Here is a 20,169-nt window from a genome sequence, read left to right on the forward strand (position 1 = left end):
ACAGCCTAAAGAATGTCAAACTACTAGCCTCCTTGAAATTAAAATAGTTGAGAATCACTGCTAGAGCTGTACAAATCTTCTCTTATGGGGGTAACTGGAATATCTTTTCAAATGGGGTCCGCGTGTCAATTTGAGGGTCCTTGAGATGAAAAGCTTTGAGAAACACTGCATTAGGGCAATAGAAATGGAACGCGGACCGCCGTTGGCCCGCACAATAGTGACGTAGAATGTAGGCGTCAATGAATGCTGCCTGTCTGTCTCTTTTGTGTTTATTTCATAGCTAACAACAGCTACACGCAAGGAATTGTACATGATCAATCATTACGTTAGGATTCATAATGTGCATTCTGTGACCATGATACCGACGAGCTGTGCATAAACACAAAGATGAACAACAAAGGGTGGCTGGAGCTTGAGAGTGACCCAGGTGAGAATATGAAAGCTTTCACACAGGCTAACACAGCTAACGTTAGCTTCTGTTTTGATTACATGGTTTTTGGTGCTTTTTATTCAGATTTTTGGGCCTTCTTCGGTTCGTCAATGGAAAAAGACGATGTAACATAACATAGTTTACATTGAGGGGATTTTGCCAGTCGCAGTCTAATGTGACGACTTGTGTTTGCACATCAACTTCTTTTTATTTCAAGGACCCCCAGTTTGATCAGAACTCGTTCTGGACCAGAGCGTTAGTGTAGTGTACATACATACACATGGAACCAAATGGACACTCGGGCTTACACAGACCCATAAGGGAGAACCAATGGTCTACACACCACCACACAATTTAAATTTAATTTGCTTGAATTTGTGGGACATTTTGTTGCTTCACACTCACAGGCTCAGCACAGCAAGTATCACTGCACCAGTGATTTTCAACCCTTTTCATATCAAGGTCCATTATTTATTCGGCATTTGAGCCACACAGACCACCACTTGTTTTATCCTCTGTTTCAGACCCAAAGCTTAGAATATTATGTTATCATTGGATAAGATTTTTTCCCCAATCCATGCTATATTAATGTGGCATAGGAGAGGTAGCAGGCAAACGTTGATCAGAATAACAATTCTTCTACGTTGTCTCATTGAGTAGACTTCTTGTAAATTAAGTAATGGACTAAATGTAGACGTTAAACAATAATTTAACTCTTGAGAGTGTAAAATTAAACCAAAATGGACCTGTGAGTTCATATTACACTCTCAAGAGTTAAAGATCTATAAGGGTCCATTTGGTTACCAATTCTCCATTTAACTGGGGACCACCTGGACCACTGGTTGAGAACCACTGCACTACACCATTTGATCAATAGAATTCATGTGATAATATTAATTATTTTGTGGTCATCACAGGACTATTCAGTCTGTTGGTGGAAGACTTTGGTGAGTAGCTTGTCACTTAGTCGTCAGCATTAACTATTTACATTTCAGTCACTATTATGGGGCTCTGCTGAGAGTATTTAAACTACCAAGCAAATGGGGATTTTTTTTCTTCTTCTTTTTTTCCATTGTAGGTGTCAAAGGTGTCCAAGTAGAAGAAATATATGATCTTCAAAGCAAATGTCATAGGTATGTAGTCTGGAAACAAAGTCCAATGCATATCATGTACCCCAACCCAAGGCCTAGTTAGTTACTGTCAAATCTAATTGCTTCATATGAGTAGGAGGTCTAATGTGGCACTAAAGCTGGTTGCACACTGCACTGCGTTCTTTTCATTGCGTTTTGGAAATCCGGCCTGGGAGAGAGAGAGGAAAGAGAGAGAGAAAGGGACTCAGTGGCAACAGTTGCGCGAATCTGAAAAAAATCCAACCCTGGTCCGAAAATAAATACAAAACGGGCGACAGTGTGCAAACGTGATTGACATAAGGTGAGGTTGATTTTTTTTATTTACGTGCTCAGAAATTCGCTCCGATATTCGGCCCGAAAAACTCAGCAGTGTGCAAAGACCTTAATACTGTGCATCTGTTGAACTGCCGATGTTTCAGATGATTTAACTACATCAGGGTCTTCAGTGTCGTTGGCTAAGATGTCGCGCCACAGTGCATCTACGTAGGTGGTGCGCTTCTTGCCTTTCCTGGCTTTGCCCCTGGGCTGGCTCATAGTGTCAGTTTGCTTACCTCTAGATCTGGGTGCCTGAATGCAGTGCCCTGCCCTGCCAGCCTTATCCTTCTCTCTCTGACTTTGTCTGTGACCCGTGGTAGTTCTTCATAGAGGTCCACATTTCTGATGTGGTCCGTCCATGTGACACCTAGTGCCATTCGTAGCATTCTTATGCAGGTGGTGGTGATGGTTCCTTCAGATGCTGCGTTTCCTTGCAGTTTTTAAGCCTAAGGTCATGGGGGTGTGGAGAGAGAGAATAATAAAATTGTCTGTTTCATTACTCTTTTAAAGATTCTTTCTGCCACTGATCTTCTGATCTTCTTGGCTCATTTGTGAAAGAAAATCTCTCTTGCCAAGTCCCTCTCTGATGTAATGTCTGAAGGCATTCTATTAGTCCAGCTCTCATTTACAATAGCATATAATAGTATTGCTGGTGACAACCAAGTGTTGAATTGGCTAAGAACATCTGCCTTTATTTACAGTTTTACTAGAGTGTAGCAATAATATACGTATGTAATCTAATGTCTAAATGTTTGTTGTTGTAAATGGATGGATTGTTCTTCTCTGCCTTATCTATGGGTTCATCTTCTTGTTGTCATTTGAAATGGATTGTTAACCAGACATTTGTTCTCCTCAGCCCTGTATATGGCTTCATCTTCTTGTTCAAATGGATCGAGGAGCGTCGGTCCAGAAGGAAAGTGTCCACCTTGGTGGATGAAACCTCCGTTATCGATGAGGAGATTGTTAATGATATGTTCTTTGCCCATCAGGTAACACATCTTATGTATTATTCTGCAATCTTTTATCGTTACAGTCTCACTTGTCTTAAAGGTATAACAAAGTATAGGCTTTCCCGTTCTTAATAGGTTAATAATGAAGACATATTGTCAGCTATTCCTTCTTTTCTCATGTTCAATTATCCCAAGAATCTGTACAGGTGTCAGCTGTTAAACACTTCAAGCGTTTATCTTGACGTCTTAACTCATTCATTAATTGTGAGACGCAGCTATCTGATCTTGATCTAACATGTACTCATTTTAATGAATTAGTGTCATCACTGAATATAGGTAGCACTGTCAAGTTATCAGCATTTCAGGAACAGCGTTTGATTTATATTTGTTCAGTTGAAATATTTCTTACTACTTTCAGCTAAATGTAGTGTAACCTTTTAAATGTATAAAATGTTATTTTGACCAATACATATGGTATAACTAACGCAACTGCAGTGGTTGTGTTTGGGTTCTTTGCTCTTCTATTGAGCAATGTAGATCCTGTGTGTAGACTGGTGTGACCAATACTGGTTGACAATATTGGTACTGCCAAAAAAACAAATCCTATTTTTATTTCTCACCTGAGCAAGCAAGCACTATTAGTTCAGTGGTAAAAATGTCAGCTCTTGACCTGGAGACCCTGGTTAAAATCTCAGGTGGGATACTAAAGTTAAAGAATGTAGCTTTTAAGTAACCAGTACTATACTTTCTTCTCATTCTGCTCAAAGCTTTTGTAGTTGAAAAGTTATGGGTCAGTTTTTAATTCTGCTGTCCAGCTGACAAAGAGATAGCCAAGTTACTGTGATCGCTAATAACTTTACAATGATGTCATTTCTGTATCTAGCTGATACCAAACTCCTGTGCTACCCATGCATTGCTGAGTGTGCTTCTGAACTGCAGTGGTGTTGACCCTGGCACCACTCTTAGTCGAATGAAGGCTTTCACAAAGGGCTTCAGTCCAGAGGTAAGAAATGTCTCCATCTTTGAAGCGGTGAAAGCCGCTTCCAAGGAGTGGCTTTGTGTGTCCCGTACATGTCCATATATGGTCATTCCAGTCCAGAATGAACAGGCTTTGTCTGTCCCGTACATGTCCCGTGCATGCAGAATTGAGGATTGGTCAAGCTTCACATGACAATTTGGCCCTCCAGATAAAATTATTCAGAATTCAGAATTCATAAAAATATAGAACTAAAGCACATAGAAAGATCTAGAACACATATTTGTTCTAGAGCTATGAACTCTAGAACAAATATAATAAAAATTCACCGCGTTCCCGACGACCTTTGCTGCGTGTCACTCCCCATCTCTCCCCATTTCCTGTCAGTCTATTGTCCTATTAATAAAGGCATAAAAGTCTATTGAAGTAGGGGAAGATATCTTATTGACAACTTGTGTGGACAAGTCTTTAACTGATTATTGCTTAAAAACGATTTAAAATTGGTTCTCCCCTCACACAGTATTTTCAGTATACCATCTCTCTCACACACATACACACTAGAGCTGGGATCGGGCCCATTTTTTCTGTCCGCATGTCGCCCTAATCTGGCCAGTCTGGCCAGTGATGTATATCGGACCAGTTACCCATATATGGAGATCCCTGCACTTTATTATTATTATTTATTAATATATATATCCATATACATATATGGACTTAGGGTGTAAATCAGAGTAAAGTAGGCTTTTGGGCCAGTTAGGATTTGGGAGTTATTACATCAGAAATCTCCATATATGGGCATAAAAGGGACTTTGTTTCTGAGAATGCCCATATATGGAATTTTTTATTTATTTTATCGTTTATTAATAATAATATGTATCCATATACATACAACATATGTTATGCCCATACATGGAGATCCCTATCTGAACCAGCCACACAGATAAGGGCTATGGCTTGGCCATCTGGCCAGTGATATATATCGATGACATCAGGGATCTTCTTCATATATGGGCATTAAAGGGATACCCATATATGGACTTTTACATAGGTGATGTCACCTGTGATGTCACAGTGACAAGGGAACCAACCCATGTAAAAATGTGTACTGACTGACACGGAGACAAGCTGCAACATTTCTCATGGTATACTGCGACCTTTGGTCGCAATCAACAATATGTCCGACCTGAATCGACGTCCGTCCATTAATTATGAAAATGCGTCCGCCCCGAGTCCGAACCCTCGGTTACCGACGGGTCCTGCGTGTTTGCAGTCGGGTATCCCAGCTCTAATACACACACCACAACAAGGAAAAACATTCTGCTATCTACTTTATATGATCAGTTTTAATTCATTTATTTGACGTGGACATCAGAATAGACACATTTACAACATCTGTCCACAGGAGGATTGTGTACACAGACTTAAAAGTGTATATATTATAATGTATATTGTTTTCTCACAATTCACTTTCGTTTTGCTTCCCGATCTTTCAGAGTAAAGGCTATGCCATAGGAAATGCACCAGAGTTGGCCAAAGCACACAATAGTCATGCCAGGTAAGTTGCCATGAGTGGCTTTTATTTTATTACCGTGGCGGGAGGCGACTCTGGATTTCCAGGAAAACTGTCTTCAGTCATCATTTGATTGCTTGGCCTTGCTCTGGGAGACCTCAGGCTTTGTGCAGTCATCAGTTTTCTCAAACCCATTTTCTTGTTTCTATGGAGACCTGAGCCAAGGCATTTGCCGGAGAAGCAGAATGGGATCAGTGCAGTGCGGACCATGGAAGCCTTCCACTTTGTTAGCTATGTGCCCATCAAAGACCGCCTCTTTGAACTTGATGGGCTCAAAGCTTACCCCATCGACCACGGTAAGACTCCCACCCCGAATCAAATGAAATGATCCCTATTTACTTTTGTCACGCTATGCACATCATCCTGTCTGGCAGCGAACTATAGAAAATTAGAGCAAGTCATCAAACATGGCGTCTATAAAGTAATGTGCAGGGTTCCCATGGTCATGAAATTCCTGGAAATATTTTGAAATTAGAAAAATATCTTTCCAGTACTGGAAAAGTTTTGGAATTGAGCAAGGGTCCTGGAAGGTCCTGGAAAAAAATAGCTTTGCATTGTCTTTGGTTATTGATTTTGTTAATACCTCTGAAATTAAACATAGGCCAAATTGTCAAATATTAGAGGCAGAAATTGTGAAAATAGCCGATCTACATGCTCCCAACGCCTCGCAACGCGAGGCGTTGGGAGCATGTAGATCTGCTATTTTCACAAACCGTGTTATAAATTCCTCAACTCTTAGTGCTCGTCAGGGTGCCGGCTCCCCAGTTAAAACATGATTACTTTGGGGGTCACGGCCTGAAAAGGTTGAGAACCACTGGCATACACTACCTGTCTTTGGGCATTGCGCATAGGAGTAAGCGACTCGTTATTGAGCTGAATTATTGTTATATAGTCCTGGAAATTGGGTTCAATATTCTGGAACAGTTTTGGAAATGTTTTGGAAATTAATTGGTAAAAATGTGTGGGAACCCTGAATGTGGCATCCATCCTGCAGGGCCTTGGGGCGAGGAGGAGGAGTGGACCGATAAGGCTAGGCGGGTCATCATGGAAAGGATTGGACTGGCCACAGCTGGGTGAGTCCTGAACCCATTTTCTTTGTTCTTTCATGCATTCTCATCGGTTGAAGTTCTCAGTCGCCACGACTGATTTCAGTCATTTTAGATCAGTGGTTCTCAACCTGTGGGTCAGGTATCAGGAACCAGGGGGGTCCCCAAATTATTTTGGGGGATCCCCAGATGATTAACTTAATGTGCAACACGTGATTTCTCACTCAACAGCAAACAAACCAACATAAAGTTTAAGTGTATAGCACATTTCTAAAGTGACAAATCAAGGACTTTTTGATACCTCTGAAATGATAAATTAAAGACAGGGTGAAATCAAAAACATGTTTTTCACACTTTTAGAGCATATCTGTAGTGATTAATATGGCCATACCTAACACTAGATGCCCAAAAAATAGAAAATAAACAATTTTTGTGTATATTTATATCAAAGGTCCCTAAATAGGCCATTAATTACTTCCTGTGAACAGAAATTCAAAAAGTGATGACATAGACAGGTCCGCTTGCAAATAAATGAACCTTTGATTACATTCACCTGTTTGTTTCCCATTGCTGGCTCCCATTACTCCCATTACTCAGATTTTAAATCCCATCGCCTGAAGGGCTGGTCCCCTCGGATTGGTTCAGAAACACACAGGCTTCCTTTTCAAACTGAAACTTCAAAATAAAATACCCAAAATAGTAATTTCATTGGGTCTTTAAACATTGGCCAAATTGTCAAATATTAGAGGCAGAAATTGTGAAAATAGCTGATCTACATGATCACAACGCCTCGTGTTGTGAGCATGTAGCATCTATCGATATTATATATCACTGGCCATGGCCATGGCCAATATCTGTGTGGCTGATTCAGATAGGGATCTCCATGTATGGGCATAAAATATATTGTATGTATATGGATGGATACATATTATTATTAATAAACGATCAAATAAAATAAAAAGTCCATATATGGGCATTCCCAGAAACAAATTCCCTTTTATGCCCATATATGGATATTTCTGATGTCATCAATCCTAGGCCCTAACTGGCCCAAGAGCCTGCTTTACTCGTTTTATGCCCATATATGGAGATCCCTGTCCCAATGTCATCAATATTAACTCATTTAGTGCCACCCCTTTCACCACTAGAGGGCGCCCAGTGGCCAGAGAAAATCCCATAGAGATATGCTGGTATATGCAGAAGCCCTGCAGCCATGACTTGCCTGAACACTTTCCTTTGTGCATGACTGCATGTACAGGAAGAGGATGAAGTTAGCTTGAAGTTAGCTATTGGCTACCAAGCATTTTAGAAGCCTTATTTTCGTCAACTTAGCCATGATTAAACCTTGCACACCTCATGCATGGGAAAAAAACAGAGAAGAATGAGCTCTGAAAAATCCAATGCAATCCAGAGTGGATTTGTGCAGTTTGTTCACAGCTTTCAAACAAAAAAATCCGATTGGAAATCCGTTCAGGCATTCTTGAGATAATCGCCCTTATGTTTTACATGTAATGTAAACAAAAATGGCTGCCCTGTATGTTAGATGGGGTTGTATGGGGGTGGAACATGCAAAATCGCGATTGAAATCATGTTCACCAGATTTGATGGGGTCCAAAAAAAAAAAAAAAAAATTCAAAAAAAATTTTTTCAAAAAAAAAAAAAAATTTTTTTTTTTTTTTTTTTTTTTTTTTTAATATCCCGAACTTGTTCGGGATAGGCACCCTGTGATACGATCATATATCCCGAACTAATTCGGGATAGGCACTCAATGAGTTAAGGACATATCTGGGAATGCCCATATATGGGCATGTTTTGATATAACATCGTTTACTATCATGCAGGGGTCTAGAAGCCAGCGTGTCTTCTATAGAAGCATGTTGCACAGTGAAAATAGCTGATCTACAAGCTCTCAATGCGTCTGCTTTGTAGATTCTTCTGGCTCCACATCAACCGATCAACGTCACACGATTCCTTTGTTTGATTTGATTTTGCTTTAATCAATGCTGATTCTATATACAGTATATACAACGTAATTCACTCAGCACTCTCCCCCTCTTTGTTTTATTTCAGTGAACCGTACCACGACATCCGCTTCAACCTGATGGCCGTCGTGCCTGACCGCCGGATGAAATACGAGTCCAAACTGGACATCCTGAAGAAGAACCGCCAGACCGTCCTGGAGGGGCTGCAGCAGGTCAGGAACCTTCTGGGTTTTAGTTAGAGTTGGATCCTATTCCCCAAGCTCCTCTATGGGTTTTAGTTAGAGTTGGATCCTATTCCCCAAGCTGCTCTATGAGTTTTAGTTAGAGTTGGATCCTATTCCCCAAGCTGCTCTATGGGCTTTAGTTAGAGTTGGATCCTATTCCCCAAGCTCCTCTATGGGTTTTAGTTAGAGTTGGATCCTATTCCCCAAGCTGCTCTATGGGCTTTAGTTAGAGTTGGATCCTATTCCCCAAGCTGCTCTATGGGTGTTAGTTAGAGTTGGATCCTATTCCCCATGCTCCTCTATGGGTTTTAGTTAGAGTTGGATCCTATTCCACAAGCTGCTCTATGGGTTTTAGTTAGAGTTGGATCCTATTCCCCAAGCTCCTCTATAAGTTTTAGTTAGAGTTGGATCCTATTCCCCAAGCTCCTCTATAAGTTTTAGTTAGAGTTGGATCCTATTCCACAAGCTGCTCTATGGGTTTTAGTTAGAGTTGGATCCTATTCCCCAAGCTCCTCTATAAGTTTTAGTTAGAGTTGGATCCTATTCCCCAAGCTCTTCTGTAGCAGAGAAATATGCATAGGGCTGTCACAATTACACATTTAAGTCGATGATTAATTGTCACACAAATAATTTTGATTAACGATTTAATTGTGTTTTGGGAATTGGAACATATGAATGAAATTGATTTTTCTTTGCTTCATAACCGTAAATTGCACAGGGCGGTTATGACAAAACACATAGTAATTTTAAACTTTTATAAAAAAAGTAAAAATTGCAGAAATAGCTCATGTACAAGCTTGTAGATCTGCTATTTTTGGAAAAATGTATGATGATGAAAATGATTCAACATTTTCAACAATAATTGCAATTAGGCCACTATGTATTAATTGATGGCCTTGTCAGGAACTTCCGGGTTTAGTTAGAGTTGGATCCTTTTCCCCAAGCTCCTCTGGACTGTGGCAGAATAATACGCCTCCATATCTACAGAACCCAGAAATCTTTATTATAAACATGCTTGTTATTGCTCATCCTCCTGCATTCACAGCAACCAGCAAAATATGTTAAGAGGGTGTTTTAATGTACAGTAACTGCATGATGGTCATGACATTCAATAACAGTAACACCTACAAGTGCTGTGACCCTCAAAAAAGTAATACAAGTAATCGGATTCATTCATTCAATTTAATGCAATCTTTATTGGCGGACTCGGGTCCATAGAAATATGTAAAATAAAATAACAATATGGGAAGTAAAAGCATTAAAGGTAAATAGATGAGACTTAATCCACAGGCAGAACACTTAGTCTGGATGAACAGCTCATTGTGGAGCTTGAGAGTGCCACAGTGAGCCGTTTGCAGATACATCAACCCCTTGCATGATTAAAATAGGTTTTGAAGAATAGTTTTGGCTGATTTGGCATTCAATCGTGGAACAGTGGAATGCTTCAGTGAGCATTCTCTCCCTAGGTATGGCTGTGTCCACCAAAGCGTTATTTTTTTCTCTCCTGCTGAAATTGCAAGGAACTGTTTTCCAAATGACCAGAGCTGAAAATATTTCAACTCTCGGTGACCAGCTAAAAGAAATATGGTGAATGAGCAGAGTGGAATAGATGCCTCGTCACGCTGCTTTTATGGCCTCAAGGAAAATAATTGAGGCCATAAAAAATAAATGTATTTTCATTCAAACTGAAGCTATTGGCATGTCAAAGGATCTTTATTTATTTATCTACCTGCAAATGACAGGAGCATGTAGGACAGGGGTATCCAAACTTTTTTCAAACTAGCCCTTACCCGTTCAAAGATATGAGCTCCAAAATGATGTGCAGTGTGTGGGTTATGGGATGTGCACTGTGCATACATACAGTATATGAGGGATGGAAAGTAACTTTAACTGGTGCTTGCATGATAATATGTAGGAGCATCAAAGTAAGAAATACCCGTTTCGTTTAATGGCTAACCCCCCCCCCCCCCCAGCCCGCCCGCCCACCCGCCTGCGCACACACCCGCCTGCCTGCACGCACACACACACACACACACACACAGAGAGAGCTGGTTAAACATGTTGCCTCATGCTAGATGCAGAATAGATGTGCCTCATGCTAGATGCAGAATAGATAGTAGATACACCATAAAAATGCTAATATACAGTATATGATTTGTGAAAGTGACAAACGGGCTTCACAGTTATGTTAGGTGTGTTCATATGCTAATGGTGATGCGATTTCAGATCAATTGCTCCAGCCACTGAGGAGAAACGCTGTTTCAGACAGACAGACAGACAGACAGACAGACACTCACTCACTCACTCACTCACTCACTCATTCATTCGCAAAATTATAGTATAGATGGACCACATTAGAAAATATCAAAACCAAGGGCTGACTACATCTCCTGACAAAATATACTCGGTCGGGCCATAACAAAGTCACATACATATGCATCGTAATTACACTATTTTATTTAACTATCATCGTAATATATCACAAATAACTCACATTACCAAATGTAACCAGAAGTGCAAGGTAAAAGATTCAACAAAATAGCCTTTCTTTGACTCCTTCAGAATGTGACAACGGGGAACAAGGAATCCTGACAAATTATACTAAACTACACAGAAATGGTTAGGAAAAGTAACTTCGGTCAATAATATCTCCCCTTTAATAATACCAATTGGTATTGTGTTGGCGTGCCGTTTATAGTACAATTCAGGAATGAAGCTGCAGGCCGTATAAAATTTGTCATCGGGCAACATTTGTTCCCCGGGCCGCACTTTGGACATCCCTGGTGTAGGACAAATAATGTCACCCAGTCATGTGTACGCTTGTAGACATCTGATGTGACAATAAAGCTGAGTTTCACATTTCTCCATAATGTGCTGTCTCTGCCTCCAGCTGATCCGCCTGACCCAACCAGACCTGGTCCAGGACAAGAAGCAGCAAGACTCTGATGACACCGCGGTCAAGAAGGAGGACACCGAGCTGGTTATTTCCCAGGGAGCAGAGCAGACTTCCTCTGGTATTGCAGCCCAGATGTATATTCCCTTGCTTGTTATTACTTGTGGGGGAATTAATGCAACGCTTCACTGCCAGCGTTTTTAGTGTTTTTACCGTGTTTTCCGACGGCGATCGCAGCTGTGGCTGTGCTCTGTTTGAGCGAGTCGAACATTTTTCCATCCTGTTGTTGTAGCGTCGCCCAGGCACCACTACACTGTGTGTGGATGGGAGTACATGGCGCTGTGGAGAGCTAGAACCAGAGGAAAGCTTGTTTTTTTTTCTACAGAAAAAGAATTGAACCGGATGGAGAAGTGAATTCCATTTCCGGGTTATCTCGGCATGCCTTCATCTCCTAGCAACCGAGGATCGCCCATACAGTACAGAACGGCGATATTAATCAGATTAATTACTAGAGACCAATAGAGGGAGATCACCGTCTATGGCAAAAAATGAGTTAATACATGAATGTGTTGAATTTCTTTTTAGACAAGGCGCCAGACTCAGCAGCTCAGTCTAACTCTGGCAACACCAAAGTCATGGGTAAACCAGCGGCACCTGCTGGAGGAGGCGTCCAAGTGGTCGGCAGTCCCAACCCCGGCGCCGCTCAACGCCTGCCTGCCTTCCTGGACAACCACAATTATGCCAAGTCTCCTATGCAGGTATGAGGGCTGGGGGAGAACATAACTTTTTCAGGCGGTCGTCAAAGCAAACCAAAAGCACACCAAAAGTGTTCACACGCATGAGAAGCATGCAGTGAAGTTTATTTAGTGATGAAATTCGTTTTTTGAACGGCCACACCCTAGATTCTGTCCCGGAAAAGACGCGCTGTGATTGACCAGTAGTCCCTTTGAGTGGCAGCGTGCCTTCCCTGGCGCGGCCACGATACAGCTCGCTCCAATGGACTGCAGCAGCGAATGAGATATCTATCTAGATTATTCGATCTATGTGTGCCACACATTAGTTTGAGTTTGTTCGACCAACAGGAAGAGGAGGATCTTGCTGCTGGCGTGGGCCGCTCCAGGATAGCAGCCCCGGCCCAGCGCACCTACTCTGATGACGAAGACTACGAGGATGATGAAGAGGAAGTCGCAGCCCCAGCAGCAGGCACGTCCAGCAGGTGAGCTCTGCAGCCGGCGTGTCCATAAATCTCTTTGTTTGTTCACAATTGTTCTTGTTCACAAACTGCAATTTTGTGCAATTCTGTTCAGGTTTAGACGGAAGGCAGGTCTGCGTTCACGAACGGGACGGGCGACCAGCGGAATGGAGAGCCAGATTGCGCTAAGTGTCCTGGCTGAAAAACTGAAGAAGGAGGTGCAAAGGAAGGACGCCCTGAACACCCCCCTGTCCGTCCGTACGGAAGGCCGCACGGGGGGCATTTGCATCACGGCCGCATCGCAACCCTCCCCTACTCCCAGCAACGAAAGCACCGACACGGCCTCGGAGATCGGCAGTGCCTTCAACTCGCCGCTGCGCTCGCCGGCGCGGTCCCAGGCTGCGACGCGCCCGTCCAGCCCGGTGGCGTCCCACCTGTCCCGTGTGCTCTTTGGAGACGACGAGATGCTCAGGCTGGACTCCAGACACAACCGTGCCGTACGAGACCTGGGTCCCTCCGTCAGCGTAGCCCTCCTCCACCTCCAGGAGGACGGTGTGATCTATGCTCTGCCACTACCATGTGAGTTCACTGATGTCTCCTGTAGTCTGAAAACACCTCCTTTGGTTGTTCCGGCACCTCTGGTTAAGAAAGCATTCATCAATGGTTGGAATCAATGGTTGATAATGGTTGACACTAATAATGAGATGATGTGTGTCTAGAGAGTAGAGACTAGCAAGTGTTTTCTAGTGTCTACACTGCAAATAGTTAAAAGTAGTGATACACTAAATTCAGTGCACTTACAGTAACTAGTACATTGACTTCACTGAAAGTAATGAATGTGTTTTAGTTGCTAATTGCCGTTCTTGCTGCCTGTACAGTGGATGTTGCAGCAGACGGAACTAAGAAGCCTGAGAAGATGAAGGACAATGAGCAAGGAGGCCATACGACAGGAGAGATGGATGCAATGAAAGAGGGAAATGAGGGGCCATCTGCTGAGGTGAAGGAGGAGGGCAAGGATGGAGCAGATGTCAAACCTAGCAAGAAAGACCTAGACAAGATCAAGTCTGAATCGGACGGAGGCCAAAAACCACATGGGGAGAAGTACTCTCCAAAAGTAAGTCCAGGCATCGCTAAGCAGTTTGGTTTTGTACCCTGTTCCCTCCTCTTGAATCTTGTGTTAATTTTGACACTGCTCCGTCCATGTGTTAGTTTTGCTTAAATACATTTGTTTAGAAGGCAACGTGTGAGCGTGTTTGCCTTTTGATAAACAAGTGCAACCGATCAGCAGCTGTTGATTGCCTTTGTTTCTTCAAGGAGCTGCTGGCTCTGCTCAAGTGTGTAGAAGCTGACATTGCCAATTACGAAGTCTTCCTAAAGGAGGAGGTTGAAAAGAGGAAAAAATATAAGGTGGGTTTTAATTGCCTTCAATTAACCACAATCTTATGGTTTCTGCAAATGAATGTGTTGTTGGGCCACTTAACGGAAATGTTTCACCTTGTTTGAAAAGATTGATGACCAGAGGAGGACTCACAATTATGACGAGTTTATCTGCACCTTCATATCCATGTTGGCACAAGAAGGTAAACCTCTAAACTCTCTGTTCTCAACCTTTCCTCAGACTTATTGTATATACTGTATTTTTAACCCATTTAGGCCTAAAATTATTGAATGCTTTAACCAGTGAAAAATAGCAGATATACAAGCTCACAGCTGCGAGCTTGTAGATCTGCTATTTTTGAAAAAGTCGTGAAAATGTGTGCAAATCTTTGAATATATGTATTTTCAAAGCGAACGTTTGTAACTCAAATTTTGCATCTGGGTGGTCCCTGGAACTAGATATTTTGAAATGGGGGTCCGTGGCCAAATAAATATCATTTTGGGGGTCCTTCACATGAAAAGGTTTGAGAACCACTGACATAGTAGTCTCTCAAGAACAGACTAACTGAGCTCCAGTTAAGTGAAAAGGACCTTTTCTTTGACGATGGCTGGCCAGATTGCTGACATAGAAACATAGGTTTTTTCCAAAAACCTTAGAAGGATTCAAAAGACACTTATAGAATCGGTCAAAAATTCTAATTTTCACGATTTTTCAAAAATAGCAGATCTACAAGCTCGCAGCTGTGAGCTTGTATATCTGCTATTTTTTTTATATTTAAAGCATAAAATATTGCGTCATAATGTGTTCAGGCCTAAATGGGTTAACTTTTCATCTCTAAGTTTTTTACTTCTGTTTAACTTCCACACAGCAGTTAAGATTAATATATTTCTCTCCACCCACACCACATTAAGACAAATAACCAATATTATACTGTGCAGTAAAACTGGAAGCTTTTTTTCAGGAAACCTAGAGGTAGACAATCCACAAAAGTCTGTGTGCCGTTTTTAATAATTGGTCAGCCATTTCATGTTTACAGTACCTTGTTGTATTGTGTTGCTCAAGTATTCATTTTGGGTGCGTGTCCTCCCTAGGCATGTTGGCCAGCCTTGTGGAGCAGAATATTTCAGTGCGTCGTCGGCAAGGTGTGAGCATTGGCCGCTTGCACAAACAGAGGAAACCCGATCGCAGGAAACGCTCTCGACCCTACAAAGCCAAGCGCCAGTAATTCCATATGATTGGACTGTACTCATGTAGGTCAGTAAGCACCAAGCAATCACGGCAAAGAAGGAAATCGAGACTGTCCAATGAACTCTTTGTATTTTAGTCAGAGGTCTCTCTTTCAGGCACAGTAAAATCGTCAGTGTTAAAGGAGAATTCCGGAATACCCATTTTCTTACCTTAACTCATACCCTGCCAAACCCGAGGAACCCGAGAATTTCGCGATGTCCCTCCCTGCCACGCCCGAGGAACCCGAGAATTTCCGCCATTTTGAAAAAAAAAATAAAAAAAATTAAAAAAATGTTTTTTTCAAAAAATGTTTTGGGACCCCAAAAACGTTAGTAGGCATTATAGCGATCGCGAAATTGCTTGTTTAACCCCCATACAACCCCCATACAACTCAGGTAGCAGACCTCCAAGCTCACAACAGTGTAAAACATAATGGCTGCTATCTCATGAATGCCTGAACGGATTTCCATTCGGATTTTTTTGTTTGAAAGCTGTGAGCAATGTGGACACACGTGGTGCATTATCTAGGCATGGGTGTGCATGATCCGTGCACTAGCAGTTAAAGAGTACGAAGGTATTGTTAAATGGCAGCATATGAGTTAATTTGATGTTAGAATATCCCAGAACAAGTGGAAAAGTTTTATTTTAATTTTGTTTCCATCACCCCGAGTCGACCGCAGCTCCGATCGCGAGCAGTGGGGTTTTTCGGTAAATTGCTTTTATTTGCTATTATTTGTATCGCTCGAAAACCTTTTTTTTGTTGAGGTCTGTTGTTTATAATGACAAAATACTATCCACAGTTTTGTGTTCCAAAGGGGACTTTGGATGACATCACTGGAGAAATCTTGTTTTGCAAGACTTCAGGAAGTACATTGTTAAAAAAAAAAGAAAAACGAGCAAATACTGCGATTTACTGAAGAAGATTTTTACTTTTTCACTCGTTCTGGGATATAATAACATCAGATTAATGCAAGAAAACGGGTGCGGAATTGTCCTGTAACACAGAGAAATTTACTGTGTACAGCTGACCATATTTATGGTCATTTGTGTTTTATCATATGTATGTACATTATGTATTACAATTTTAGTCTCAATCTAAACTTGCCTCTGTCCGTGCCACTACTACTTGCAGGTTGTACATTTTTGCAAGTGGCATTTAATCATGGATGCATCTTTTTAGTATTTTGTCCTTACGTTATTATGAATGGTTTAATTATAGAAGATGACTAATTATAGTCATTAGATATGGGCTTATGTCGTGATATCCGTTCAATTGAAACGCCTTTCGCACTTCTGTGTATATAAGACTACTTGCTAACCTGTCCCAAGCTGTATCACCAACACGGTTTTGGGTGACATATCTTAATCCATCAATATAATAAATCAGGGGTAGGCAACCTTAGGCACGGGTGCAAACATTGGAACAGGGGAGGGTAATCACTGGCACACTGGTATAAGAGTTTGGTTTGCAATAAAACATTCTTTACAAATTAAGTACCCTCACATCTGTAAGCAAATGAAATGCTGCACATAATTCTACATTCATTCAAACTCTGAACTCTGACTGGTGTGAAAGAACATATTTCCAAAGAAGGAAACATTTTTATATATTTATGGACAATAAGAATCTGTTGGAAATATTTAATTTTGATGTGGTGTCATAATTAAACTTAAAGGTTTGCCGACCCCCTGTAATAAATCATGACCTTTAACAATGGATCAAGCATTCCTCAGAAGATATCCTGCAGTCGACAATTTCCAAGATGCAACAATAGGCTATCACACCCAAACAAATCAACTCTTTGAAGAAATCAACTTGGAAGGTTGTCTGTGCTCATGGTGTACGTTCAGCTTTGCCTCTATATCTGTAGAGCTCCTGTAAATGAATGACAAGCTCCACCACATGTTATTTTTGTACTTTTTGAGTTCCAAATTGAGCAATTTATGGGCATGTGTGCATTTGAGTGTTTTTGTACATATGTATCTGTTGTTGATCAGCGCAGCATCGCTACCATACAGTGATGCTCAGTTGGTTTTGTCCTTGTGTATTCGTACTACAATAAACTCTCCAAAAATGTCTCTTTTTATTTATTTCTTTCTTTCTTCCTTTTATATATAGAGCCATTTAATATATATATATATTGTGTAAAAGTTAATTTTCTTTAATATAATTCAAATATTAAAACTTTAATATATTTTAGATGCATGGTGAATGCAGTGAAATATTCAAAACCTTTTTGTTTAATTTTGACTCTATGGCATACAGCTCATGAATATTAAATGTCCATATCTCAATATTACACGAGACCACTCAAAACAAGGATTTATAATACAGAAATGTCAACCTTCTGAAATCCCTGTCTTAGGTACCCGGATAAGACCCCAGTGACTGGAGAGAAAAACGCTTCGCTGTAAAGAGTGTGACAAGAGTTTCAGTCAGTTAGGTCACCTGAAGAGACACTAGCGTATCCACACTGGAGGAAAACCTTTTCACTGTAAACTGAAAACCAGCTATCCTAAAAAGCCCAATATGGTCACACGAAATATGGCTGTAGGCTGATAAATGCAGGTTGTGCACGGCCTCCTGTTTTGTTCACCCAGTGCAAATTGCTAAGTGTAATCCTAGGCCGGGGGTCAGCAACCCGCGGCTCTAGAGCCGCATGCGGCTCTTTAGCGCTGCCCTAGTGGCTCCCTGGAGCTTTTTCAAAAATGTATGAAAATGAAAAAGATGGGGGGAAGAAAATGTATTTTTTTGTTTTAACGATTTTTTTATCGTCACTGTCGGGCAGAAACCTTGTATCTCCAAGTTTCAAATTTGTATGTTTTTTTTTTCGCAAAGTAAAGCCCTGCTAGAATTAAACTAGTTTTCACTAGTTTAATTCATTTTTTAAATGATAAATGTAAAACGAAGTTTTATATAAGGCTTTTATATTTTTTTGCGGCTCCAGACAGATTTGTTTTGGGGGTTTTTTGGTCCAATATGGCTCTTTCAACATTTTGGGTTGCCGACCCCTGAGGCGCTACTCTCCCTCTGCCAACCTGCGGAGACCAACAAACTGCGCTCATGCTTCCTTCCATGCACGAGGAGTCCAAGCCGCTTCTTTTCACCTGACAATGGGGAGTTTCCCCGGTGGGGCGTAGCGCGTGGAAGGAACACGTTATTCCAACCAGTTCCTTTGCCCTCCATCAGTTGCCCTGGCTGGCCAGGGGGAGGCAGTATAGACACCTGGATTACTGCATGTTTTTTGTGAGGGTACCTACCTACTGTAGCCTAGGGGACACGGGGAGAACATGCCAACGTTGTGGTCCTTTTTATGAGTTCGCGAAGCTTGGCCAATGGCAAGCTTTGCGGGAAATACATACGTACAAACAGACAAAGTCGGATGTAGTGGCGGTTAGCACCACTCCAATCCTGTGGACTAGTCTTGCATAGCCAGACAATATCACACTGAGTGTTGCCTTGTGATTAGCAAAGGCAGATTGTGTTTTCTGTAATGGTGGCCTCTAATTTGCATATTTAGGAAAAGGCTTACCACTTATTCCATTAAAAATGCCTTATATTGTCTGACACTCAGAACACAGGTATAGACACATTATTTGTCAGTTGTGCTTGTCTTGTTACAGTGCTATTGAAGAAATGGTTCAAAATTGGCAACTCCAGCAGCCATTTTAGCCAAATTAGAAGGTCAAAAACCAACTTGGGAACAGTGTTTTTCTGATTCAGCATCCTTGAATTATGTAAAATGGCCTGGTTCCTACTTTTACCCCAAAACCTCCTTATAGAAGGCCTTTTTTTCTGAAATCTCTCCTCACTATTTACACAATATTCTATTTTTTTCTTTCTGTTTAGAAGGCTCTGTTTAGTGAGCGTTGAGCTGTATGTGTCACAGCACAGCAATTCTGTATGCTTTGGAGCATTCAACTAATATAAAATAAAAAAATCACACCCGTGTGAACTGAGCGGTGGTCGAGGAGGCTTCGCAACAGCACTACTGGGTGGGTGCAGCGGGGGTTGCAGTACTTATGGGTCAAATACATGCATTGTAAGATTGCTCAATAGTGGCACTTGAAGGTAGGTCACCCAGGTGTTGAAAGTAAATGGTGCAGGTATACTGTAGCAGTGGGGCCAAAAGCAAGGTGAGTGTGATACAGAGACAGTTATGGCAAACAATTGTTCTTTCATTAATATTTGTGTTACTTGCAGCTTAATGTAATATTTTTCTCATCCTAAAGCCAGATTAAAGTATCAAACTCCCTGTAAAATGCAACAGAATACAGGAAATAACATCTACTCTTTTATTTTTTTTTCTGGGGGAGGACCCCCAGACCCCCCAACAAAATGATCCACATTATAGGCTATTAACTACATTTCTGCCTCAAAATTACATATTCATTATTGAGGGTTAGATTTGGAGAATTAAATAACACCCACCTAGAGCAACATACTGTACCTGGTTGGTGTAATAGTGACTCCAAGGGTCGATAAAATTATAATAATAACCAAAATTATTGTAATATTTGTTGAACATATAGGCCTATATATCATTTTTTATATTTCTTTTGCGTCACCAAAGCCCCCCCCCCCCCCCCCCCCCCCCCTCGCAAAAAATCTCACTCCTAGGTTTTCCTGAAAGTTGGCAGCCCTGCTCTGGATTAAGAGCGTCTGCTAAAAGCCTAAATTGTAAATTGTCATTCAGACTGATCCAAGTTTACAAAGGGTTCTGCCCCCCATGTGTCGCTCTACAATTAGTGTAGTGTGCCAATGCTGTAGTTTCTTCACACACTCTAATTTATTTGACCCTAAAACATTCAGTTTGTTAATAATTATAATAATAATAAATTATTTGTAAGTGCTA

General features: G+C 41.3%; 1 protein-coding gene across 1 annotated transcript; it reads left to right on the forward strand.

Moving 5' to 3' along the window:
* The first annotated feature begins 287 nt into the window (after window positions 1-287).
* On the forward strand, window positions 288-17,307 carry bap1 (BRCA1 associated deubiquitinase 1). Its single transcript, XM_080727860.1, has 17 exons — window positions 288-427; window positions 1,348-1,377; window positions 1,509-1,563; window positions 2,732-2,864; window positions 3,709-3,828; window positions 5,295-5,356; window positions 5,525-5,667; window positions 6,366-6,444; window positions 8,488-8,611; window positions 11,514-11,637; window positions 12,102-12,274; window positions 12,599-12,732; window positions 12,824-13,287; window positions 13,587-13,822; window positions 14,023-14,115; window positions 14,216-14,288; window positions 15,178-17,307. Exons 1-17 carry the CDS (start codon window positions 388-390, stop codon window positions 15,309-15,311), a joined length of 2,217 nt encoding a protein of 738 aa, XP_080583986.1. The 5' UTR covers window positions 288-387; the 3' UTR covers window positions 15,312-17,307.
* Window positions 17,308-20,169: the final 2,862 nt, after the last annotated feature.

Source organism: Nannobrachium achirus (genome assembly GCF_963921795.1).
Source record: "Nannobrachium achirus genome assembly, chromosome: 6".
NCBI classification, from domain to species: Eukaryota; Metazoa; Chordata; class Actinopteri; order Myctophiformes; family Myctophidae; genus Nannobrachium; species Nannobrachium achirus.

What these genes read in the sequence shown, in the direction of transcription:
- bap1 (XM_080727860.1), top strand. Translation starts at nt 388, where the DNA reads ATGAACAACAAAGGGTGGCTGGAGCTTGAGAGTGACCCAG. An exon ending in ATATGTTCTTTGCCCATCAG is followed by an intron (nt 2,865 to 3,708) that starts GTAACACATCTT and finishes TTCTGTATCTAG; the next exon opens with CTGATACCAAACTCCTGTGC. An exon ending in ATCCATGTTGGCACAAGAAG is followed by an intron (nt 14,289 to 15,177) that starts GTAAACCTCTAA and finishes TGTCCTCCCTAG; the next exon opens with GCATGTTGGCCAGCCTTGTG.